The 26,583-nt window shown below is 43.1% G+C and overlaps 1 protein-coding gene across 3 annotated transcripts in view; it reads right to left on the minus strand.

Annotated features, from left to right (window-relative positions):
- Positions 1–26,583, minus strand: part of DGKQ (diacylglycerol kinase theta) — a 1,656,676-nt gene that overhangs the window by 394,213 nt on the left and 1,235,880 nt on the right. For all 3 annotated transcript variants that reach the window (XM_069626394.1, XM_069626396.1, XM_069626395.1), the window contains 2 exons: positions 18,158–18,308; positions 4,504–4,542 (listed from right to left, as the gene is read on the minus strand). In XM_069626394.1, the coding sequence (XP_069482495.1) occupies positions 4,504–4,542; positions 18,158–18,308 (190 nt within the window). The remainder of the gene's footprint in view (positions 1–4,503; positions 4,543–18,157; positions 18,309–26,583) is intronic.

Genomic DNA, 26,583 nt, shown 5'->3' on the forward strand with positions numbered 1-26,583 from the left:
ACACCCCACATGCTCCTGCTTCCTGTTGCTCCTCTTCTCTTCCCCCCTCTTTCTCTGATTGGATTACTGGCCTTGGTCAATCTGGCCCTGTGTTCCCTGCCGGGCAGGTGTTACAATCACAGGAAGTTACAAAAAGGTACAAAAAGCAGGTTAAGCCCCACCCCTTTTTCTCTGCATAGGGCCGCTCTGCTACAACAATGGCCACCTCTGCTGAAACGTGTCCAAGTTCATGTAAGGGGCCCACGGTGAAGACACCCCGAATCTAAGTGCAGTCCGGCTGGGTGATTACCGCCCCACTATAGGTTTCTGTTGGTTGCAGCAGCTCAGATAGCATGGGATGCTGATGGATTGTCGTCCTGTGGCCTGCCTCTCTGTATTGTTGCTGCTCCTTTTGAAACTCTAGAAAAGGAACGAAAACATGTCGTGCACTTTCTTCAGGTGGTATTGTGTGTTGCAAGTTGGTACTGCAAGTATAAAAACAGGTCATTTGGGAGAGGAAAGGAATTGGGACCCAACTGCCACCGTCCCCCTCTGAGGTAGGACTGGCTCTGGCTGCCACCCACGTAGCCTCACACCCGCAGGCTGACAAGGGCCCCTATTGTCTTGTGATTAGGTCAGACCAGTTTGGAGGTGTACCTCACACATTTACAGGGACCCATACACTTCTTGACCGGTGAAAACCCCTAGTTCACATACAAAAAAACAATCAAGCTTACAGTGTTCTGCTCCTTAAAGAGGAATAGGGAAGGAGGGTGATCTCTCTGCTTCATTCCCAAGTCAATTTAAATAACCAACATCATTTTTCCAAGTCACAGAAATAGAAGGACTCTGCCTTAAGTGGACTCGTAATGCCAATTAAAAGGAATCTGTTGATTCCTCTTGCAATTCAATTGTTATAATTTTATGTTTCTGAGACACTTTCATACATCAAGTCATGCTTGCTCTCAAAAATAAAAGCTTATTCCTGGTAGTAAAGTCCATACATTTCAACAGATAAACCCGAGTCGTTTCCAAAATCGTGTCCATGTGGCCGACGTGCATATTGTTTGCTCAGATCACCAAATACTTGCAACACAACTTTCCACTTTCAATGAAAATTATTCAGAAAGTGCTGTGTGAGACATAAGGAATGACACACTAGGTTGCTGGTACAGTTTGATAAGCACAAAATACTATTATTTTCCCCATATTATTGAACTGTCCTTTTAGAGTTACGTGTTATTTTAAAACAGATAAACACGTTTAGTTTAAAGTATCCACTGATATTAGAAGATCCCCTTTATGTTTCGACTAATCATTTAAATTTGATTATTAAGGATGTCTGTGCAAATTGGAACGAACACATTAGTGAATCAATAACAGGTGTGTTGGTTTTTTTCTTTCTGTAAACAAGCGGCGTGTATTTAATTTCCTGAATTATGATATTAAATGAAACAGAATATTCTGTTTAAAAGCATCATGTTTCTTGTACCAGGTTGTGGATTGGATTGTTGTGGTGGGGGGCAGGAGGGGATTAGTTCAGGGCTATTTCTCTGTGAACAAATCAATCACTAGAGATGTAAATATATTCTATAGACTCCATGTGATTAGATTGCAATTTAACCCATCGAGTCACATATCCTCGGTAGCCCTCCCGCCGGATTCCACCCACCAAACCACTGCCCAGTGCCCCCACCCATTGAGGACTATTTCTTCAAACCCTCAACCCCCAACCCCCTTGTCCCTGTTGTACTCTCTAATGGGTATTTCAACTCCTGTGTCCCTCCATTACTCACTGGCCTCCCAACCATATCTACCCACAGGCCCCCCACCCTCAAACAGAGCCCGCACAAAGCCCCCGGACCCCACCCAGCCCCCCCCAGGTTTGTTAACTCTATGCTATGCCCACAAACATCAAACCCACCATTCTCCATACCTTCTCATCTGCCACACTTCCTGGCTCTGCAAAATGAACACTGGATAAAGAAAGCATACTACAACTTCTGTCTTCAGTGTTCTTTATGCGGGGCAGTCAGTGGCCTAGGGATTAGTCTACCCATATTAGTCGAAAATTGATTCAACAAATCCATCTTCGCCGATTGTGGGTAGATTCATTAGATCCATTCGACAGGCAGAAGTCATGTCAATCAGTATGTTGTAATACAATCCTATCTGCAACCATTTCTCTCTCTTTGGTAGGTTATCAGGTCTAGATATTCTTACTCTCTAGACGTTGGACATACTCATCGTCCAACATCTCTTGTTCTGGCCTCACCAAGGTTATGAGGGATAGCGCTTCGTTATCTTTTTGCTCTCTCTCCTGGTCTGGTCTCAAAATGTATGTAGTAGGATATGTTCTAATCAAGCATTTTGGAAGAAATAAGTCCAAAACTGAACCATGCTTAGAAATGATGGACCTATCAAATAAGGTGGTGTTTCCTCTGGAAGTGTCAACTGCCTAAGGAAACCAATGAGAAGACCCAACAAATCAAAAATTATGATATCAAATGGCAATGTGTGGTAAAATGTAGACTTTATTAAGTCCAAACCCGCAGAGAGTTGGGATTTTGGAACGTCTACGGGTGGGGGAAGCTTGCCTGAGAGGATGAGTGCTGAAGTAGGATAATACCTTGAGATGATGATGGGAGGACTCCCCATGGCCTTGGTCCACAGGAAGCCCGAAACATACTGCCCAAAACGGACAGGGTTCCTTGAGAGAATTCTAAGCAGAGGTTTAGAGGCATAGCTGACTGAGAGCAAGTTGCCTGATGCTATGAGGTGTCATGCTGGTTCTGTGCCTTAAATGAAAAAAACGATACATTTAAAAGCCCCAGTGAAATTAGATGCATAGCCTCAAGCATCGTTTATCAGTGGACCCAATGAAGGGGTTAGGACTTGAAGTGAAGTCAATGGGGACTGATGCAAAATAGAATGCTGTCGCATTTTTCAGAGGGTAAGGCACCTTACATTTTGACAATAGCTACAGCAAATGGAGAACTAATTGAAACTAGAATCATAGCATTTGCTGTGAGAAATGCACATTAATTTGATAGTAGCTAGTAACATTTCACAGGGGTATTCTGAAACTGGAGCTGGTGACTGGTGTATACCAGTCAACAGCTTTGCAGTGGGTTAGTACATTTTGACCTGTGGAACCCATTGTCATTTTACAAGAGAAATACTGAGAAACTCCACTTCATTCGAGTGGCGCCAGAGGGAAATTAGCTTGTCCACCTCCTTTCCTAAGAAAATAATGCACTTATCATTAACATCTCTCTAAGGACAGTGTTCAGAAGGGAGAGGAGTGTGTATTTGATAGATCCAAATTGTGTATTAGAATTGATGGATAGTCCCTGTCTTTCTAGAAAATCAGAATTTCATGTTCCTAGGTTGTGTGAATATATGTATTTTGTGCTCTCTAAAAAGAAAGCACAGCTTTCATAAACCCAAGCCTATAGATTCTTAAGGCAACTCACTATGGTTTGTGCTTTGCACGTAATGAGATACACTACAAAAATCAACAGCACCATATACTGTATGAGAATACTATACAAATTAGGAAAGGCGTTTTTTATGTTATGCATGTGTGATGTGGATTTTCTCTGTTGCCAATACTTGTCAATGGCATAAGCGAAACCCTAATTGAAAGTTATTTTCTTTACCTGATAAAAAAGATGGAATATGTTTGAGAAAATAAAACACATTCAGTAATCTGTAATTCAACAAAATTAAAGCAAATTAAACTCTCTATTGTTTATGGAACTCAAACTCACTCTGGCCGACAAGCAGTAATGTGGAAATTGAAATGCATGCTGTTATTCAGAAGCATATGTAAACTGGACTTATACAAAGGGATGTATGTGTTTTGTAAATTACTGAGATGACTGCAGGCAGGTTATTGCTTTGTTCTTTGGATATCGGCCTGTGACTGTAGGACACTGTTGGTGACTACCACAGCATAAGGTTAGGGGGCCTCCTTTGATTTTGATTTACTAATTTAATCGAACATAATATTAATCCCAAATATAGACTTTTTCTTGTCCTAGAATTTTGGGGTGGAATTGTCTAAAAGGGGGGGGGGGGGCATTAGTTAAGGGTATGCAGCCTTAGGAGAATTCAAAATCATAGCAACAGTATGCCCAAAAGGTCTGAGGGTACTGCATGGCAAAGCGTTTTCAAAAAGATTCCAGCAGGCTGTGATTTGAGTGGGGGGCGGTGGGGGGCTGGTAGTGGGTGGGTATGGCCATAGGGAGTATCATGAGCGGTCAATCGGTGAGAAAAAAAAACTCCACAAAAAAGAATGCATGTCCGTACTTTCATCCTATCTCCTTCATACCTGTACTCCTGCGCTACAATAGTTTTGGCTTTGTAGGGGGTGATGAGGCACATCCAAAAATCAAAACGAATAAAGGGGAAGAGGGATGGCACATCTTGTCTGCAGTTTGACAAATTGGCATGAGAGTAACCATACATAAATCATTTGAATAATGGCACATAGTAATTCAATGTTCAAAACCTACTTACCATTTGATGAATAAACATGAGTCATAGAAACGACGTTTTCTGCAAAGATCAAACAGAAAACATTTGTTCCCAGTTATTATTTAGTTCGACCAATTATTATTAAATGATTATACATTGTTTCAATACTATTAGTGCATTTTAGTCCTGATAGAACAGCTTACTGATGGTGTATTTTCTTTCAAGGCTGAGAAACCGCACATACAAACCACAAGCACCCATCTTTAAAAAATATAACCTAAAAGATTTGACAGCTAAATAACTGCTGCTATGTGTACAGAAAATACATTTAAAACACACTGCACCTTTGGGATTACCTGCCATGACAGTTTCTCTAGAGGTTTCTGTGATATAGGTTCCGCAACATAGATATGCACGCACAGAGGGAAAATGCTAAATCACAAACTATGCAATCTGGTCTCACTACTGTTGAGCATTGTCACATTTTAAAGAGGTTGTGCTTAATTGTAAATGTACAGTGTACGCAAGGACATACGTTTTATGGACAACAGTAGAGAAATAAGCAGGTTGGAAAGAATGAATTCAATTCCAGGGACCAGCAATAGAACAGGTGGAACTAACAACGCAAATTACTGTTCTGGACAGTTATTGAGTAACAAGGTAACAGGCCAGAGAATGGGCGCTTGAAAGACATTGGACTGCATCATAAAGCGAATGACATCATTTTCAAACAACAAACGGATACGTGGACTACCACTCAATGAGATACACCCTGAATCTCACATGGGATCACATACAGAGAAGACAGACAGGAGAGGATTGTGTGCTAGAGCAACTTAACAAGAGTGCACCCAGCATTTCGAGCAGTGCTGTCTTGAAGACAGTTTAATTTACAGGGGCCTTATTGAAAATACATTCAATGACAGAACGGGTGAGATACATATAATGAAACGATGATCCACATTCATAAGGAAAGACCTCCGCAGGGAGAAGAACACGTTTATTTTTCAAACAGTAGCAATCATGCCTGAATACCTCTACACCCACAGATGGTGATGAGCGACAGGATGCATTCCAATTAACCATGTATGGAAGCAGGGGTATTCGGGCAGACAGTCACTGCTGATTATGGTGTACAAACTGCACTGCACTCAAGTGATGAGTCAGAGGACGTCAGGAGTCATGGCAGAGTGACACCAAAAATATTATTTTTTATTTGTGCTTGGTTTATTACAAACCTTTCACATAAGAAAATCCTAAAATACAATTCATTCAATCTTATAAACCAACATCGTCATTATTACAAAATTAAAAAATTCAAAATGTGAATCCTTATAAACGTTAAAAATCTCAACTAAAACGGTTAGCCCTGCTAAAACCAGAAACGAGTTTTCACCAAATAAAAACAAACATCGCCATTCCTCTGAAGTAAATGAAGATACATTCTCGACAAAGGTACTCAAGTGCACTGAACTAAACGGTATCAAGGCAGGACATTCAGCTGTTATATGCTTCAATGCCTATACTGTACCAACACCTAGACACAATCTGCATCCTTTATCCGTCCAGGGAGGTTGTTTTCAAGAGAACAATACCACCTTGGTTGGGAACAGATGTAATCTTAGGCGAATGAATCGGTTCCGGTGCTACGAACTCAGAAAATATTTGGGTACGACATTCATTGCTCGCAATTCAAAACCAAATTTCAAAGCTAATTTGTAGCTTTCTCTCTTGCCCCGAGTGTCTATCCAATCTTGTTGTCAGAGCTTTTGCTTAGCAGCTTTGGGATTTTTTTTTACCAGGTTCTCCATTGAAGTTTCTAAAGCCTTTAAACAGTCAATGCATTTCTGTTTCCAAGGACCAATAGGCAAAGTGATCTCTTCCCATGTTTCTATTTTTAAGATGTCAAACGCGCCAGGAGAGTCTTGCATAACACATTTCCGCATCAGAGACCGGGATTTCCAAAGAATCCCTGAATACAAGGATTGTAGACCCTGTTTGTATCAAACTATTGCCATAGCAAGGCTTTTTCGGAAGACATAACACCTTCTTCAAGAATCCTCCTTCGAGGGCGTCCAACATTTGCCATAGTAGGTTTAATCCTGCCTCGGCACTGTATGTTAGGACTGCTACAACCATCTGTTTGTAGAATGTCAAAATAGGTAACATGGTGAACCTACCATACCTTTTATGTAGTATAGATCCTTGTGCCGGTAACATCTTTGACTCTTGATTTTAAGTCTAGAGCCTAAGGGATTTCATTTATACTTCTATTGATGCAAATTGTCAAGTATAATATTGTGATAACCTTCTCTAAGTGTACGCTCCCTAAATTTCGTTTTTTGTTTTCTCCCAATGTACTAAGAAAGAATATTTTTGATTTGTTCACATTTATTCTAAGGTTGTTGGTTGTCATATAGGCTTCAAATTCTATCCTTCTATGTTGGAGCCTTATGGGAGTTTGGTCTATGAAGATCAAATCATCCACATAGAGCATCCAGGGTACTGGGTTCCCGTTGACATTAGGCCGAAAGGCTCTAGCTTCACTCAGTAACCCTTCCATGTCAGACAAATAGGTTGCACAAGGGCAGCCTTGTTTCAAACCTCTGTGTGGGTTTCTATAGTCTTAGAAAGCAAGTCTTGTGAATTTAATCGAACCTGCATCGTGGTGTTTGAATGTAAAGATTGTATAGCCTGTAGCAGGTCCCTAAGACAATTCCAGGCAGACAGTTTCCTCCATAACTTGTCTCTGTTGACACTGTCAAAGGCTTGTTCCAGGTCTATGACAGCTAAAAATAATGTTGTGCCTTCCTTAAGTGCTCATAATTTTAGAGCATTTAGTAAATAGAAAATTTGATCAGTACCCACTCTTTTTGCAAATCCTGTTTGACATGGATCTAGGCGGCGTTCTTTCTTTGTCGAAGAAATAAGATGACAAAAGTATTGATGCAAACAATTTGCTGAGAACATCTAATAAGGGCATAGGCCGATAATGTCTGGAGTTCGGCCTGTCCCCCTTTTTGAAAATCAGAATTATTATTGCAGACTTCCAGGAACTGGGGTAGCCTTTACCTTCAAAATCTGCTGAAACAAGACCATAAACTTAGCCCATGATTCCAGTGCCTCTTTAAGTATATAGTTAGTCAGACCGTCGAGTCCAGGGGCACGTGACGGACTCAGTTTTTTTATTAAGGCCTCTATTTCATCTTTATCAAAATCTAGGGACCAAACACCAATTATTTGGCTGTCTTCATCTTCCCCCACTGAGTTAAAAGGGGCAAATAAAGTTTTAAATGGTTGACCCAACAGGATTCATAGACCCCACTAGTCACGAGGGAGGTCTGAAACACATCATTGTTATTAATTAGGTCTGAGGTGTGTCACGCATCTTTTTTGAAAATGGCCCTCAACATTAATTCTGCCTCCTACTGATTTCTTATCATTCTAAAGGAGATTACCCAGTTGCTATATTTTTGCTTCCTTTTTTTTTATTTGGTCATTTGATGATCTTGTCACGTCTCACCTTAGTATCTTAAGGTCAGCTCTGAAGGCTTTCCTTTATTCAGCAAAACCGTTCTAACAGTGCTTGGGCTGGTAATCAGGCTTTCTATGTCCCCCCACCATCTCTTAATATCGGAGAAGAATGGGGGCGTATTCTAACCCTGGCCTACCCCCATCCAAAATCCCAATATTTTTAGACAAAATTGTATCTACATTGTTAGGTGTTAATCTTAGTCTGTTCCTTCCTTGTGTGATATGAAGGGTTCCCAGGTTATCCGTTTCGAGACATCTATTCCATATCATATTTAGAAGAACTGCAAAAGACTCTACTCGAAGCAAGAGGTCCAGTGAAAGAACAAATACTCTAAAGTGGCCTTTGTGAGTCCCCGTACCCAAGTTGCCCTTCTCAGTGTATTTCCTTTGGACTGTCCATTCAACATGTGACAATCTCTCTCATTCAGTTCACATGCCCATATGACTGTCCTCTCTTGAAATGAGCAGATAGTAATCTTAAGCAGAGAACGGATTGCCAGTTGGATCTAGGTATCTAATATTCAGGTCCCCGGCACTGACTATATCCTTGACACCATTCTTGGAAATGTAGGAGGCTCTCAAGGACAATTTTAAAGACCAGATAACTCTGCTTGCCATGGTGCACTCCAAATTGATTTTTTTGGAGTCATTTATGCGAGCAATACACTAGGTTGGATCTGGAAGCATAAAACTCTTTGCAGTGGTAAAACAGAATTTGTGACCTAGTGAGAGACGAACTCTCAGACAAAACTCTGATGATGAAAGCCATGTTTTAATCACTTAAATCGCTACGAGCCATGTCTAAGAGGAACATGTTAGCGATCAATCAAAATGCTAAGAGTGACGTGCTCCATCACCAAAATAAATCTTCCTTGAATCTCCAACACAAGGGCGGGTCAGCAGAGACAGAAGGCCATAAACCTGGATATACAATCTCTATCAAGGTTGGACATACCTATAGTGGAGAGTGATTTCTTTAATCAAGGAACAACTCATAGTTTGGAAGTCGCCTCTTTATCCACAAACCAGAGAATAGAAGATCAAAGTACGATGGATATTGAAACATTGAACTCTCACTTGAATGCAAAACCTCCAGCAGATGTAGCCCGGTCACATGCACTGCCTTAAAAAACTGTCCAACAAGTTCCCAGAAAGCATTTTTCCATTTTCACTAAGCAAAAAACGCAACAGAGGGACAAAGGCATAGAGAATAATGAGGAAGAAAAGAATAAAAAGAAAACAAAAAACATGCTGAGGGGGAAGAAGGGGAAAGCTAATAGCTCAAAAGCATTTCTGCGTAATTTGAAAATGCTGCCTCTCCTAGAATTATTTGTGCCTAGGAACTCACAAGGAGTGGGGTCCTTTCGATCAAGGCTCCCCAAAAAGAAAACTATCATGAGGATGATGAAATAGACTCAGTACACATAGCTTCTCCAGTGGGAAGTAAGGAAGTAAGAAAGTGAATACACAGGACAACGAAGTTGGAATAGATAACACTTTGGACTTCTCTACTTATTCATAGGAGGAGGAGGAGGCCTCAGTGATTTTGCAGATTCCCCCTTAAACTTTGAAACCTGAAAGCCCTGAACAGCAACGATCACTGAATCTTCTAATCAAGACAGTGTGTCTAAAATAACACCTAAATTCAGCATCAAGCTCGGGCTTGACCTGCCCTCTTCATCTTTTCAAACCTTGGTGCAAAAACTATAGGTGGCAGACCGGAAATATACATTTATTGTATTGGAACGCACACCCAAAGACATTAGTGAGTCCTACTCACCTAAAGTAAATCACGAATCACCAACTACTGTAAAGCTATCTTTGGAGAGAATACTGTTGGCAGATGATGATCTGATATTGAACCCGAGAAATGTGTTATAACTCCTACATCATATCCCAAATCTACGTCTAATTGGTTCAGAAGATATTCAAGTAGTGGAATTGGTGAATAAAACAAGAACAGATTGGGTACTCCTGCATTTGACATCATCTTTAGTAAAAGCCATCCTCTTGAATGCTACTGAGGCGCTAATGCCATTAGGCTTTGAGTTAAAGGATTGCGATATAGCAACTTTGGCTTTCTTCAACCCCAATAAACTGTTGAATTCTGAACTACAATCCGCTCCGGCCTCCCAAAGAGGCAAGGTCCCATTGAATTTTGGCCAAAGTAATTCACATTCCACTTCTGAAGTCACTAATCATGGAAAGAAGTCAAGTGGCCATCAAGGGCAAGGAAAGATCTATTGAAAGTGACATTCTCATGTGGGAGAGTGCCCAACAGAAGAGTTGCTGAAGATCATGAATGCCCTGCTTCATTACTAGTTGAAGAGGATTGGTCTTGGATAACAGGGGAAGTAGCGGGCTCCAATAATGCTTAGATCGAGGATGCTTTAACTTTAGGGACTGTGGCCTGTTCGAATACTAGGGGATTTCAATACCTGTTCAAAGATACTCAACTAGACTTGGCTTCCTACGATATTATATACTTACAGGACATGTGGCTTCGCTCTCCTCCAGTGTGTGATGGATTTTCTCTGTATTTGAACCCAGTGCCAAAAGGCTTAACGGGGAGAGCCTACTCAGGCTTTTTAACCTTTATAAAAAATGGACAAAACCTTTTGGTGTCTGAATAAAGAAATCCAAATTCATGTATTCAAATGTTGATCTTGAAGCACGATGTCTGTGTACCTGATGTATCCAAGGCAATTGTTTTGTTTAATCTATATTGGAACCTGGCCATGATAGACCCAACCTCCTTTATTAATTCTGTCTGAGACTTAATGGATGAGTGTGCTATTGATTTTATTTATTCATTTATAACGCGCTGGTAGCCTGCAGGCATCGGGGCGCACATCAACCCAAGACACCAGCTAAAAGTGACAGGTGAAACACGAGACAATAAAAGAATCGGATAAGAGATTATAAAGAGTTGTTTTCAAAGATTTTCTGAAGCGTCAAAGTTTAATTTCCTGTTTTAGGTTCCCAGGGAGGAAATTCCACAACGGGGCAGTGCAAATTGGAAAGGATCTGGCCATCCCCCTGTGTGTTTTAACGCTGGGCAGGAGATAAGGGCTTGGTCCGCTGACTGCAATCGTCTACCTGGGCAGTAGTGAGTTATCACAGTTTTTTAGGTAGAAAGGCTTGTTGCCATACAGGCCACGGTGAACAATGGTGCATGATTTGAAGTCAATACGGTCAACCAGTGAAGATCTTTCCTGTGTTCGGAAATATGCTCCTTCCACAGAATCCTTTTAACATTACACACGGCATCATTTTGTATCCGCTGGCATCTCTTTATACTGCTAATGCTAGCTCCAAGGAGTAGCACGTTACAGTAATCCAGCCTTGGTAGAATAACTTCACGGGTGATGGTAGCCGCGTTCACCTCTGTTGAGACGGGTTGAATGTTCCTATTGAGACAAAGGTAATGGTTACAGTTTCTGCTGATCATTTTGACGTATTTGTGTGTTTACAGAGTGTTTTTAACTTAGTCTGCACAGGTATCGAGGAATTGTTTATGGTGACAGCTTTATAAAGTGTGCTAAGCTTGTTCCTGGCTTGTGAGGAGCCAAAGATGAGGAAATCTATTTCCCCCCATTTATGCACATCCAGTTCTCAACCATCCAGGATTCAACCATATTGTAGGTCGAGAGAAGGGTGGATGAGTCTTATGGGTGGTTCCCGCTGAGTTCCATGACCAGCTGATTATTGTCCGCGTAGTTGGTTAAATAGATACCCAGGCTCGCTAGTAGAGCACAGAGAGGCTGGATATACATATTGAACAATATGGGCAATAAACTGGCTCTCTGGGGCACGCCGCAAGGGATGGTGGTAGGAGGAGAGAGGCTATTTTGAAGCTGAAAGGATGCTGCCACCGAAAGATGGGCAAGCGGAATAGCTGGAGAGGCAGGGGAAAGGGACACATTTGTAGTTGTCAAGTCTGAAGAATTCCGGATGTTTTGAATCTCTGTAGTTGAATTAACCAATGATTGTTCAGCATCCAGGATGCAATCTAAAATCTGGAGGTCATTTGTTCCTAATGAAAGTTGTGGCGAGAAGACCAAATGGTCCATTTCCTGCATTGTGCCCGAGAGCCAATTTTTAACAAGATTTGAAAGTATTTGGGGCGGACAGCCACGAGTCTCTGGGTATTTATATCCATTTGAATCTTAATCTCTGTGATGTTGCGGGAAAGTCTTGCCGCCAATAATGAGGTTGAAAGATCTTTACTTATATCGGTACCCAAGGGTGTTGGCTGGTGATCCCCGTGTCAGTCATGGGCCGGCCCTGGCCCCTGTTGCCAGTTTGAGTGCTGGGCACCTTCAAGAGAGCTGCAGGACCACTCCCGCAATTGCCACGGGAGAGTCGGAGGAGACAAGCACCCCCTCCCCCAAAGGGGCACTGTCTGCCGTTCCTGCAGATACATTGGTCATAGAACCAGAGACATTGTCCACTTCCAATATCTCTGCATCTGTTATGACCGAGTGATGAGGCATTAAGGAGTTAAAAATTAAATCCTATATTGGGAGAGGAGCCTGTGTTAATGATGTGTCTTTTTGTAATGCAGGCGAGGTCAGGCTCAACACCCCTTGTACTGTCTGGACAGATAAGTCATGTAATTTCTGCTGTTGTCGGGTGCGACGACCTTCCATTTCCGTGGGTGCCATGGATATTAAAAAAAGACATCCAACCAGTTATGCTTAACTCAGCGTGACTGAAGCGAGAATGGACTCGTTCAGTGGACTCACACGCTGGTGCTATGTGCCCAGGGCAGGCTAAGTAGAAGGCAGTCTTCAATTCCTTAAAGGAGCAAGAGTGAATTAGCAGGTAGGCAGGTTCCACTAGAGTCAGAGCACGTCTGGTTTCCTCGGATTCTGAAGCGAGACTGGACTCATTCACCAGGCTCACGCACCAGTGCTACGCGCCAAGGTCAAGCTAAGTAGAAGGCAGTCCTGAATTCCTTAAAGGAGCAGGAGCAAACTAGCAGGTAAGCAGGTTCCACAACATGTCTGGTTTCCTCGGATTCTGAAGCGAGACTGGACTTGTTCACCGGACTTACGCCAACATTAACTTTTTCCTTGGTTCACAAGGAATGTTGCCTCATTAACACATGGGAGTGAGTTGTCAAAACAATTTTAGAAGGAAACATGTTGGTAAGAATCAACTGAGCACTCTATCCTTTTCCTTCTCCATTATTCTTGGTAACATTAGAATAGTCGGAATTGAATTTTGAGTGCAGACACCTACACAAGGTCATAGATGGTTATAGATACTAGACTCTGAACTCAAAAGTAAAAGCCTACCAATCAGTTACACGTAAGAGAATGCCTAAACCACCTGAACCACCAAATATATTTCTATCACCATTTTTAAACTACAACTCAGACCTTATGAACTCACAAACACTTTTGGACACACCAGAATTGCCACTAATCTCACATCCACCAACTCCCAGATCATCCCTGGCTTAACCAATACTGGAACTGATAAAGAACCCATCACCCGCAAGCCCAGTAATGTTCCACTCATCACTCCAAGCATAAATAAACTTTACTTCAATCTCCCTATCCCCATCTTAAGGTCCGTTCACTCCCTGCCAAGGCAATAAGTGCTTGCATGAAGACCATTCATAGATCCCCTCTTACTAATTCCAAAGAGTTCAACATGAACTATGCTCGCCCAGACAGTTGGAGAAAAATCCCTACATGTTCGAGGCTGCTTCCTCTTGTCTTCCCTCTGACACCTGCATGTTCAAAACAACGCTCACAAATTCGATTTTGTCCAGCATATGACAAAATGCCCCTTTTTGACAAGCAGAATCTTAAACTTCACCCATCCTAGACAAGAGCGAGCACCCCCCCTCCCGCATCCTCAAAGAGGTCACCAACCAGTCAGATGGCTTAGGTTGGTATCAAGATCCCATGTTGACTGTTAGAAACCTCACACTTTAAGGCGGCATCACTGTTTTTTACATATACTTCGAGAACACCCTATTGCAGTATGCTGCTAAGCCTGATCCTGGATCATATTATTCTATTCTTTCCTTTGTGTACTCCCCTCCTTAAATACATATAAAATGCACATGCTGAATGGCTTTACATAAAAGGTAGGTTAGGTGGACTTCTAAGTTACGCATATACTCATTATGCTAAGTTTTTGTTCAAGTTTCTGTCGCCTTGCTTCAGTAGATCTTTGAGTAATGACTCAAAGTAAAGAAAGGTACAGAGTGTTGCAATTTGTTAAACTTCCCTGTGTGCACACAACACAAGAGTACACATTTCTAAAGTGCGGCTCGACAAACTCATTGCATTCCCATTGGCAGTAATATAGATGGCAACACATATACAGGGTAAAATAAATGCTTTGATTTCATTAGAATCATTATGTTAAAGAAACTGTCCATTTAAATCTTGTGGTTCTTTACACACTTTGAACAGTGAGTTTTCCCTGGTGCCTGCAGAGACAGATGCACCTCACTGCTGATGCCCAGGAAGGCAGAAAGTGATGTCTGGGCAGGGGAGGGACCTACTCTGTTTACTGCCTCTAAATATATAAATAACTGAAGTCTTTATGGGACCATAAACCCCACCTATGGCTGTGACATCAATGACCGTCCAAGGTTAAGCAATAAGACCTCCTGTCGGCTTTGCTCTCACAAGCAAAAGCCTTAGATGTTACAAACTGCACTAATTGAAGGCATTCACAAACATGCATCAAATATGGCCACTAAGGTACTGGTCAAATGGTTGAAGAAGAGAGCAGACGTGCGCCTGTCCTCACCCAATGTCATTGGGTGGTTGAAGATGTTCCTGCCAGAGGAGGTCACACCACATTTTTCTGGGAACATTTGTGCTCCTCTAAGTAACCATCATAGCACCTATCCCTATTGCGCTATTTGATTTGAAACCTTTGCAATGTCTCCTAGCTGAGAGAGACAGGATTTCAGAACTACACCAAAAGGTGCAAGCATTTGTTCTCATCATAGAGACAGGAGCAGAGCACATAGACATCCATCTGCACATAAGGACCTGGAGGATCATAACAGGCTTTCATTTGGTGGGCATCCAGAGCTGGCTGTATGCTAGCTGGCAACACATTCCAGATGATGTCCACTGCCAGCTATATCCACAACTGATCAACATGAATCAGTTCAATGTCACAAGTATAATCTTAAGGAGATATCTTTGACAAGGGGTTCTTCAGGAAAAACACATGGTCTTAGTTGTCAAAAACAATTTGTTGAGTATACTCAAACCATTTATAGAGGAGAAGCAAAGATCCTCAATACTGAGGCCCTGTGTAGGATGCAGGAGGGCCTACTGCAGCATTTCTATACCTGGCCCCCTAAGGAAGCTCTTCTATGTACAATTCAAAGGCATCAGCTGAAAGCAATGTAAGCATTTAGCCAAATAGCTTCATCTTTGTAAATAGTTCCCTGGTGTTGATCATCGTGGTAACCTGAGACACCTTTTGTCTTTTTACAGCTGTGAGGAATCCAGCTGAGTCATAACTGTTTCCCTGGTGGTAACCTCCCCCAATGTGGCACGGGGAAGGCAGATGCTACTTGATTCTGACCCTGTGGGTGATTATATGAGGGAGGACTACATGGGAGGAGATATCTACCAGGGAAATACAGTGACTTTGCTGGACGCAGTACTCCCCCTTTCCATGAAGAAGACTATCCAACACATAAAGACCTTAATGGCCTGTTGTCTCCTTAGAGAAAGTCAAGAAACCTCTTCTCTAAGCTACTTTAGTCAGAACTCCACCTTTCACCCAAACACTACCAACCTACATGTGGCACCCTTTGTTTCAGATACACCCTTAAGTAAAATCCCCAAGAAAACGCACTTAAGAATCAACACATACATACCATCTTTTTTCTAATGTACCTTTATGTGAGAACCGTAAGGAAAAAACACTCAAGAGTTAACACATATACAAGACCTTTTTCCATTATGTCCTTATGTCGAATTCTGACAGAAAACCAAATGAGAGTCAAGAACCCAATGTCATCCATGAACTCCAACTCTCATAATCACTCAGGTACTGAGACAAGTAAGAGGAGTAAGGAGTTTGTACAGAGTAACAGGAACTCAAAGTATCATTGGCAAACTAGTTGTTTTGCCATACCTGCAGTGCACTGGACATTTAACGCTGGAAAGCGCACTATGGTGGCAAGCGGTGCAGGAGAGGATGTTAAGCCCCAGGTCAGGACTCGTGAACACGGAAGACGACACAGGAACGAAGGAAGAGAAGGCGCGTGCGACCCAAGAGGGCCGTGGAGACGAGATGAGCTGCGTTGGAGCTCCAGGAAGTCAGACCACTCGCTGAAGCAGCATGCTTCACTCCCGAATGAAAAGGGAAACCGGAGAGTCACTGCAGAGCGGTGTAAAAATCTGGGAGAGCATCCACACCATTTGCAATGCAGGCTGCATGAAGGAGCCATCCCGCAGAGATGCAAAGGATATCGGAAATGCTGGAAAAGCCCAGTGAGTCTGCCTAAAGCAGCTAGGGACCCAGGGGCATTCCGACAAGTGCTAGGACATAGATTGTTTGAATGGTCCAAATTTGCTAATGTGGACAAAACCAAAAGTTTAGAAAATTCATACAAAATAAGAAGAATGTTTGAATGCAGACAAGACAAAGTAAGAAGAATGTTTGAATGCGGTCAAGACAAAGTTCAAAGGCAAACCCCAACGCAATACAAATGCATGAGATGCCAATGTGAGGGGAGAAGTTTAAACATGCATTGCCAAATATTAATATATAAAGCACGTCACGGTATATGCTATTTTAATAGAATCCAGAAGCATTTAAAGAAGTCCTGGCAGGTAATCTACAAACCTACATAATCTACAAACCTACAAAGAAGTCCTGGCAGGTGAGTATACCAGGCAGTTGAAATAGAACCAAGATCCTCTGGGTACAAGGGTATTTTACCTTGGATAACATTTTTGTTGGATGGCTAAAGGAACTGCTGCTTAAAAGGACCCTTTTCCAATCAATCCAGTTTGAAGAATCTAGGGGGAGACATCACATAAGTCCAAGGATCTTTTACCTTGGAGAACATTTTTGTTGGAGATATTATTTTTAGTTTTGAACACTTTTGCCATCACCAAGTAAAGGACATTTCCTTGCACCCTTTGTTTTTTTGTTTCAGGCGTGAGGGCCACAATAGGACGTTTTGGACACAAGGACAGATTATTATTTACGGACTTTCCTGACACAGACAGATTCTTAGTTTTGCGCTATAGGTAGGTAAAATCCTCTTTAGAATAGGACTAGAAAGGCATTTGCACAACCTCTTTTCATTTAATAAAAGTCTTTGGGCCTCATCACAACTTTGGCAGTAACCCTTAAATCCGGCGGTCGCAATATTACTGCCGGATTTAAGGATCCGCCAAATTAGGACTTCGGTGGATTTCGCCCGAGCTCTGAGCTGGGGGGAAATCCGCCGAAAATTCGCACTATTACCGCCGGCGGGAAATCTGCTGGCGGTAAGAGCGTGAACATTCCCCACTGAGCCCAATGGGGAATGGGGCATTCCCGAATGGGCTCAATGGGGAATGAGGATTAACATTACCGCCAAACTCGTGATCCGGCGCTATGTTTAAAAACATGAACACCTTGTGTCCGCCCCTCACTGTAGACCCCTCACACAAAGCCTCATTACTAGTTGTTGGAATGCTGCATTTTATCTACTATTCTAATGTTAAAATATTACTGAAAAACAAAATATGAAAACTGGTGTTTTGACAACGTTAACTCTATGGACATTTCTCATGATTATTAATTGCCTTTTGGAATAGTTGTTTATATCCAGTAAGACGAGCCAGTGGGCTAATGCACACTTAGCAGAGCTCCATTGCAAGCTGAAGGCCACAGGTAACAATTGTGGAAGGTAGACAGGCTTTCCTCATTCAGGCATTATTCAAACGAGTACCAGCGGGCAGGGGAACATTAAGACCAATTATAAGCACATGGCAACATTCATGTTATACCTTGCACTATACAAATGATCCCTGTTATTATGTCTTAACCTGTCCGACAGGAACTACTAAGAACATGCTGATCAGTAAATTAAGGTATCACGTTAATTGGTCATGATTTATTTCTATAAGATAATGAGATGTTATGTTGTAGAGCGTGGTACACTTACCTTTAATGTCCAGGTTGTTTTTCAGAATGTTAGTGTATTCCTCTGAGCAAAGCATAGGTGGGAGACCCCCCACAAACAAGTTAATAATCACATCCAAGTTTGTGTCCTCAACTATATAAAACCTAGTTTGATTCATCTGTCGAATAGAAATCTGCAAAAAGAGTCAAACAAAAAAAACAAGTTAATAGCTGTGCTACGAACGTTTGCAAAGGGAAACAATTACTTCTAGTTTTATCAAAGTGAGCAATCAACAGGCTTAAGATTCCACACATATAGTATTTACCCTGAGTGAAATAAGTGAGGCGATTTCCTGTCAAAAAGCTGGGAAGACCCTAGGGCCTGATAAAATACCCATAGAACTATTCAAGGCAAATAGTAAAGTCTGGACACTGGTTTTTCTCTGCCTCTTTAATGCTATGGGGTTGCAGAGTCCATGGTACCATCATCCTAGATCAGTGCAGAAATAATACCACTTTATAAAAAGGGAGACAGAGACGATCCTTTTAATTACCGCCCTATTTCCCTGCTTGACGCGGTTGGAAAAACAACGATACTTTTAATTACCGCCCTATTTCCCTGCTTGACGCGGTTGGAAAAACATATGCGAAGGCAGTGTTGTGCCGTTTGTCTGATTGAATTTCGAGGAGTAGGTTTTGAGTCATCTACAGAGAGGGTTCCAATCGGGCATGAGTACAAATGATCAGCCATTTAGGCTGTTTGTGTTGGTCGAAAAGTACACCGTATTAAGAAAGTTTAATCTGTATGTGGCTTTTATAGACCTCAAGACAGCATCTGGCGGTGTTCCCAGAGTCGAACTCTGTGAAGCACTGAGTAGAGAAGGATTTCCATCCTACATTCTTAGGGTAATTTTATATTCTAACAATACTGTTGCCATCAGATGGAGTCTTTCTGGGGATTTAGCTGCTCATTTTGATATTGAAAATGGTGTCAGGCTGGGTTGTGTACTAGCACCGACTTTGTTCTGCATTTACATGAATTAATTTATTGACTTTGGAAACCGATGCCTCAAAATTAGGTGGAGAAAGGATTTCCGCTTTTACTTTGCGCAGATGATGACGTTTCAATACCCTTAACTCCAGTTTGCATCAGGAAACAACGTATTGCCTTTGACAAAGAATGTTAATGCAGTGGTCAAACTATTAATATGGGGAAGAGTAAATCTATGGTATTCCATCCACCTCATAAAAAAACACCTCGCCTGAATCTGACCCTAGATGGCGGCAGTATAGAACAGGTTTATAATTAGGAGTTTTTAGGCATTTGTTTTACAGGAAACACCAAATTGTCTAAGCAGGTGGAGAAAGCAAACCTTATGCTTGAAAGGAAAGCAATGTGATTCTTAAATTGTACAACTTACAGGGTAAAGGGGAAAATCACACTTGCATTGACTATTAATATCATGAAGGCAGAGGCAGCATCAATATATAGATCAGAAGAAAGGGGTTTCATCAGGTTTATAAAGCTTGATACAAACAAAGGAAAACACATTGCTAAAAAGCTGCTACACCTTACATTTAGCATGGCTACAACCAACATATGGTTTCCGGTAGACCAAAGCCTAATAAATGACACTATCACCTTTAGGCCTGATCTTTATTGGGTATGAGTGTGGTCTTCACCTACCTTGGGAAATATAGGGACACCTTATGAGACCTATCACAGGATGGAAGTTGCGATGTACCCTGGTGCATGCATGTTAAAAAATATCTAGTGATCTGGGGTTTCTTCATCTGTGGCACAATCCCCATAGTATTGTAGCAGACTTGCACCTACTCTTAATTTATCACACTGCACTTTGTGGCGTGACAAGGCTACTGCATATTGCAGTAACTATACCCTTGATAGTCTTTATGTTGCAAACCACATTTTGGATACAAAGGCAATCTTGTTGAGATGGCCCCTGTGATTATACGCACACTACTCTTGAAATTACGGTTTGGTATTTTACTGTTAGCCTATAGCCAACAGATATGGAATGTATGTGTCTCGGATATGTGTCCCGTATGCTCCCTGGAAAGAGGATCAGTTGACCATTTTCTCTTCTTTGCTCAGTTGCGATCTGCTTTCTTGAAGTCAATACTGAGGAAGCATAATGTGAGACAGGCTCAGAATGCAATTCTTTTTTTGTAAAACGACTAAGAAAATCAATGTAATGTATGCAGTTGCTAAATGTTTGCAAAGGGCTTGGCTTACTAGGTCAAAGTGCATTGATTTATGATTTGGAGGTTATTAGTTTGTATGTATGTTAGAGCTGTGTAGGCACCGAAGTCTTTACAAATTATGTATAGGGACCGTATTGCTAAGTAAAACTACTGATACCTGAATTTGAAGTTAAATAACTTCAAATTCAGCACTTTAGAAATACTATGGCACTTTAGATTTGGTGCACTAACAAAACTAAGTATTTCTATCTGCAAATCTAGATAGTAATGTTATATTTTTAGATTGATTATGTGTAATACTCTCTTTAGAGGCTTATCAAATGTGTTTAATATGTATTTATGATTATGATGTATCTGTTTTTTGACATGCATCCAAATAAACTATGATGATTGATTCATATGAGAATTTACAATTAGAAAGAAAACTGGAAGACAGGTTGTCCCTGGAACCTTGTCCATCCACTTGAGATTTGTTAAATCTCTACAGACTTTTGGGAAATAATAACAATGCTCCTCTTCACTGCATACTTGGCCTTTCCTACTCATGCCTCCCCACTCCCAATCTGTTTACCATCGACTCCTACACTTTGCTAACTTCTATTACTCAGTTTGTAAAATGAGTCAGACAAAAAGTGTCCCTTGGTTGAGAGTACTGGGGAGGAAGAAGGAATTCAGGTTTTGGAGCCCTTGGAGCCATAATCTGTGCGCAAGGGATAACATCAAGATTCACCAATACGCAATTGGCACATTTACAACTATACCTAATGATCAATTGCATCAAGGACATTTATGGACTCTAGCTCTGTCTGTCCCTCATCCAAGCATGGATGTGAACTTCCTACATGAAGCTCAACCCTACAAAGACTAAATTCATTCCCCTAGGAAATCCCACCAACTATGTTGAAGTTCAGAATTGGCTAACTGACATGAATCTACACAAAGTCACACCTCAACTCACATGTGCAACATCTCTTGTCTTCACGATTGCCTGTGACCTCTGAGAGGGGTCAGCAATGCGAGGAAGACAACTTTTTGATGCTTTTTCAAAACATGCCATTTTATTAAAGTATAAATTATATTATATGCCTCACTATCCCTACTTTGATGAGGGTTTCCCTGACTAACAAAGCTAAAGGGAAACACTAACACAGGATGTCTTGCCTTGACACTTAAACATCAAATACACTAAGAAAATATATATGACAATTCAAATAACATCAACAATTATATTCACAGTTTCTTGATAACCTTTTAGTAACCTGGGTGAACTCCCTGTCCCAGGATTCAAGGTATATTCAGCTTCACTGTTCATCAAAAGAAAGAAGGAATTTCACCATAGGTAGCCAAATCTCAATTCCGTTCTTGAAGTTTCAATGTTAAGGTACAGTTTTGTTAACCAGAGTTCCAACAACAACAAAGCTCTTCTTTGTGAATAAAAGACATTCCACTTCCTCAGAATAGCATCAATGTTATTCAGCCAAAATGCTTTCCATCCACTTTCAGTTATCCAAGAAGACTTGACACAGTTCAAAGAAATACAACTTCTATAAATGTTAGTGAAACACAGATCTTGGTTAACAGTTATTATGTCTCTATTCACAAGATTTGGATTCACAATAGGTATAATTGCTGCTTCTATTTACTAGAGTTTACCATGAGGACATTTTCCAGTGCCCCATAGTATTACACATCACTTGTGCTACAGAGGTCTTGCATCTACTGACAACCAAATATACTACCACAGCTTCAGCACTATGTGATGCCACCACTTCTTCAGGACTTTGTTACTCAAGACATGTTCAGACAAAATTCACTTTAAGGGGCTTCAACAACTTCAAATAGGCATGGCACTCTTCCTCTGAATATTTCTCTTCAAAAGGGGCAGCATCTTTGCCTCTCTTGTCTGTCTGCCACAACAACAACCTAAGTTTGCCTTTATAACCCACTTATCTCTTTCCCTCAGAGTATTTGGCAATATAGGTTGTGTTGACTACACATAATCCTTATCATCAGCAAGATTTCCCTTCCCCAAATTTGCCTTCATCTCTCTGCTAACTGTTAGGCAAAAGTGACACTCTTGGCTGCAGGTAATGCTTGATCACTTGTTTCTTAGGCAAAGTTAAACATCTATTGGGCTCACAGTATTGGTTAGATTGTTTATTGGGTTTGAGCAAGGCTGTTTTTAATTTCAATAGGGAAAATACTCTGTTTGGGCAATGCTTGCCCTCTCTCCAACTGCAGATACAATGTTTAAACACTTGACCTCTTTTATGAGCAAGGGTTGTTCACATGAATGAAGATGCAAAGTTCACTCTTCCCTTTCAAAGTGAAATTAGGCAGACGCGACAATTTCTTCATACGTTTTACAAGATTGAAATGTTCAACCATGTCTTATCACCTTCTTGAGGAACTGGACCTCGACGTCCTTTGTCTCACTGAGACATGGTTCACAGCCAGCTCTGCCACCAGCTTTGACACACTCCTACCTGACGGTTACAAGATCCTCTCCGTGCCCAGGCCCAACCGTGCAGGGGGTGGTGTTGCCCTTATCTTCCCTGAGTGGATTCCTGCCACTGTCACTCCTACGCAGACCTACTCCTCTTTTGAATGCCTTGTCTGCCGACTCTCTCTCTCTCCTAGCCATTCCCTTACCGTGGCTAATATCTATCGGCCACCTGGTCAAATTTCCTCCTTCCTCTCTGAGTGGGCTGACCTCTCCTCCGCACTCCTGTCCTCAACCACTCAACTCCTCTTTCTTGGCGACTTTAACATCCACCTTGATGCCTCCAGTCCCCCCACTGGTCTCTTTCGTGACCTCTGCGACTCTCTCTCACTCTCTATTCTCCCATCTGGGCCTACTCACTCTGCTGGGCACACTCTTGATGCTCTGATCTCTTCTGACCTTCCCCTCTCCGTCCCTCTCTCCACTCCTCTCTCCTGGAGTGATCACTTTCTCCTATCCTCCCACCTCACCCTGCCTACCCCACAGGCAAAGCCACCCTCTTCACTGCCACCCACCTTCTCGGTCATCCGACCCATGAAGCGTGTGTCAGTTGAGGCTTTTGCTGCTACCTTCTCGCCCCCCCCCTGCCCCTTCGGCTGACTCCCACCCTGACACAGCCCTCTCCATGCTCCACTCTGCTATATCTGTTACTCTTGATATCCTTGCCCCCGTCATGAGAATCCGCCTGAAGCCCAAAGCCAAATGTAACTCCTGGTATGACTTGGATCTCGCCACCCTAAAACGCAAGTGCAGGGTTGCAGAGAGGAAATGGCGTGCTTCATGTTCATCCTCTGACAAACTGGCCTGCCGCCTGCTCCAAAGGCAGTACCGGCTCTCCGTTCTCACCAAGAAGAGAGCCCTTATCCAAGCCCGCATCTCTGCGGCATCAAACAACTCCGCCGAACTCTTTAAAATCTGCAAGGAGCTGGCCAACCCTGTTGCAGTCTCTACCTCTCCTGTCCCCTTCCAGGCCCTCTGCACTGCACTGGCCTCTCACTTCATCTCTAAAACTCAGGACATCCTGTCCTCGCTCTCCTCCTTTCACCTCCTTCCCTCCCTACCCGACCCTTCCTCTGGCCCTTCTGCGGTCACCCCTCCTCCCTCTTTCTCTGCCTTTCCACCTTTCTCTGCTGACGAGGTTTCCAGACAAGTCCGATCTATGAAAGTCTCGTCTAAACAGGTTCACCCCTGTTCCTCCAAAACTATCAAGGACCACATCGACTCCCTGGCTCCTGCCCTGGCTGACTTTTGCAACCACTCCTTCGCCTCTGGAGTCTTCCCTTCCCCCCTCAAGCACTCCCTTGTGCACCCTCTTCTCAAGAAACCCTCTTCCGACCCCTCCTGCCCGGCTAACTATCGCCCTATCTCCATCACTCCCTTCCTGGGCAAGCTCCTGGAGAAACTGGCCATCTCCCAGCTTAACCTCCATGCTGAATCTGTTGGTAGTCTTCATGACCATCAATCTGGCTTCAGAGCTGCCAGAAGCACGGAAACTGCTCTCCTGAACATCCGTGAAGACCTGCTCTTGAACCTCGATTCCAACACTCCGTGTGTTCTCATTCTGCTCGATCTCTCCTCTGCCTTTGACACTGTCAACCATGCCATCCTGCTCAACCGTCTCCGGGAAAACCTGGGTATCACTGGTCAGGCTCTGGCGTGGTTGACCTCTTTCCTTTCAAATCGACCCTCCCAGGTCCAACTGGGGTCCTTCCTCTCTGACATCTTTTTCTCCACCTGTGGTGTCCCCCAGGGATCTAATCTCTCTCCCTGGCTGTTCAACCAGTATCTGGCACTCCTTGCCCACCGCATCGCCGCTCTCTGCCCTAATTTCCAGTGCTATGCGGACGATACCCAACTCATCTTCAGGCTACCCTCAGCCTCCCCCTCTCCTTCCCTCATCTCTGACTGTCTGTCTGCTATCCAAGAATGGTGTGCCGCCAATGACCTCTGCCTTAATGCCAGTAAGACTGAGATCCTACTCATCGGTACTCCCACTCCCTCCTTCCCTGTAGCTCTCTGGCCTGCCTCCCTTGGCCCCCTCCCTGCTCCTACCTGCAAGGCAAAAAACCTTGGGGTCAACTTCGACTCCACACTCTCCTTCTCTCCTCATATTTCTGACGTCGCCAAGAGGTCACACTACCAGCTGCACCTCCTCAGAGGTATTCTTCCCTTCCTCTCCTTCCCCCAGAAGCTCACTGTCTCCCGAGCCCTGGTTCTCTCGAAGCTGGACTACTGTAACAGCCTCTATCTTAATCTGCCTGCCTCCACTCTCCGCCCTCTGCAACTCATCCAGAACAGAACTGCGAGACTTGTCCTTGGCCTCAAGCCCAGGGACCGTATCTCTCCAGGACTGAAATCTCTACACTGGCTCCCAGTGGCTGCGAGGATAAAGTTCAAAACCCTCTGCATTGTCCACAAGGCCTTCTGGGGCCTGGGTCCTAAATACCTTCAACTCTCTCTTCCCAAATATCTTCCTTCCCGAGCCCTTCGCTCATCCGCCTCCAATTCCCTCAGGGTTAGCCGCTTCTCGAAGCAACAAGCTGGGGGTAGATCTCTCTCCGCGGCAGGGGCCTCCCTCTGGAACAGCCTTCCTGCCTCCCTGAAACTTGAGGAGAACCATCTCCGGTTCCGGAAGCACCTCAAAACCTTCCTCTTTGCTTCTGCTTTCTCTCTCCCTCTCCCCTGCTGAACAGCTAATTTAATTCCTCACTGAAACTGCACTGATCCTGCAAATGGACCACTCTAAACGGCCTCGGCCCTGGGCCCTGCCACTCTCCACTTGCACTGATGCCCTGGAACCCCTTTGCACTGCGGGACTGTCTCTGTATCCCTACAGCCCCCCCCTCCCCCAGCACTTGTTCTGCACTTACCTCACACTTGCCACCAGCTGGCCCTATTTATTTATTTATTACGTTACGCCACTTACCTTGTACTGCACTCCCCCCCTCCCCTTCCCCTTTTCCCCCTCCCCCACCCCTGCACTTGCGCGATCTGAATGACACCTGGCCTAGTAAGATCGGTGTCTGTCTCCCCTTGTTCCCCCCTCCCTGCCTCGTCGCGCCTTGAAACACATGTGTATAGGCGCGTTACAAATACCATATCATATCATATCATATCATAACGTTTGTTCTGCAGTGTTTGCTTTTCACACGAGCGAAAGAAAAATTAACCGATCACACGCGAGTGCTACTTTTCCATTGTCCCATTGTTAAGAACTCAACAAACAACTTCAGTTCGCTTTTGCTTATACGAGAGGGAGTATTAAGCTGGATACTGTTGCTAGTATTGTTTGCGCAAGGAATCAGAATGCCAGGTTTGATTCACCAGCTTCTGTGATCATTTCTCCATGTGTTGCCCAACTTCTATTGCTTCTGGATTCCCTTGGGAGCCACACCCTTCCTACCTAAAGGTGTCTCTACAGTCCGGCCACTCAATTAAGGAGCCCCTCTCGCTCCTGAGACCCACGGCATCACAACATCTCCTTGCCTCGGTTTCCGACAAGCTTCTTGCACAGCAACCTCTGCAATTAGGCTAACATGGGGAAAGGCAGCCTTCTTGCATGCCTTCTGCTGTGCAGCCTCTGCACTTCAGAGTTTGGAGGAACGGAACCCTAACAGAAAAAGCAGGTGAAATATGCTCCATCTATGTTCCGGCGCCCCTCTGGTTCTCCTTCTTTTGTCTGGATTTCCAACACTGTGCCTCCTTCCTTCTGCCTCTGTTACTGCTGCACGCACTCCAGT

Source organism: Ambystoma mexicanum, chromosome 6p, assembly GCF_040938575.1.
Source record: "Ambystoma mexicanum isolate Mex_15411 chromosome 6p, UKY_AmexF1_1, whole genome shotgun sequence".
NCBI classification, from domain to species: Eukaryota; Metazoa; Chordata; class Amphibia; order Caudata; family Ambystomatidae; genus Ambystoma; species Ambystoma mexicanum.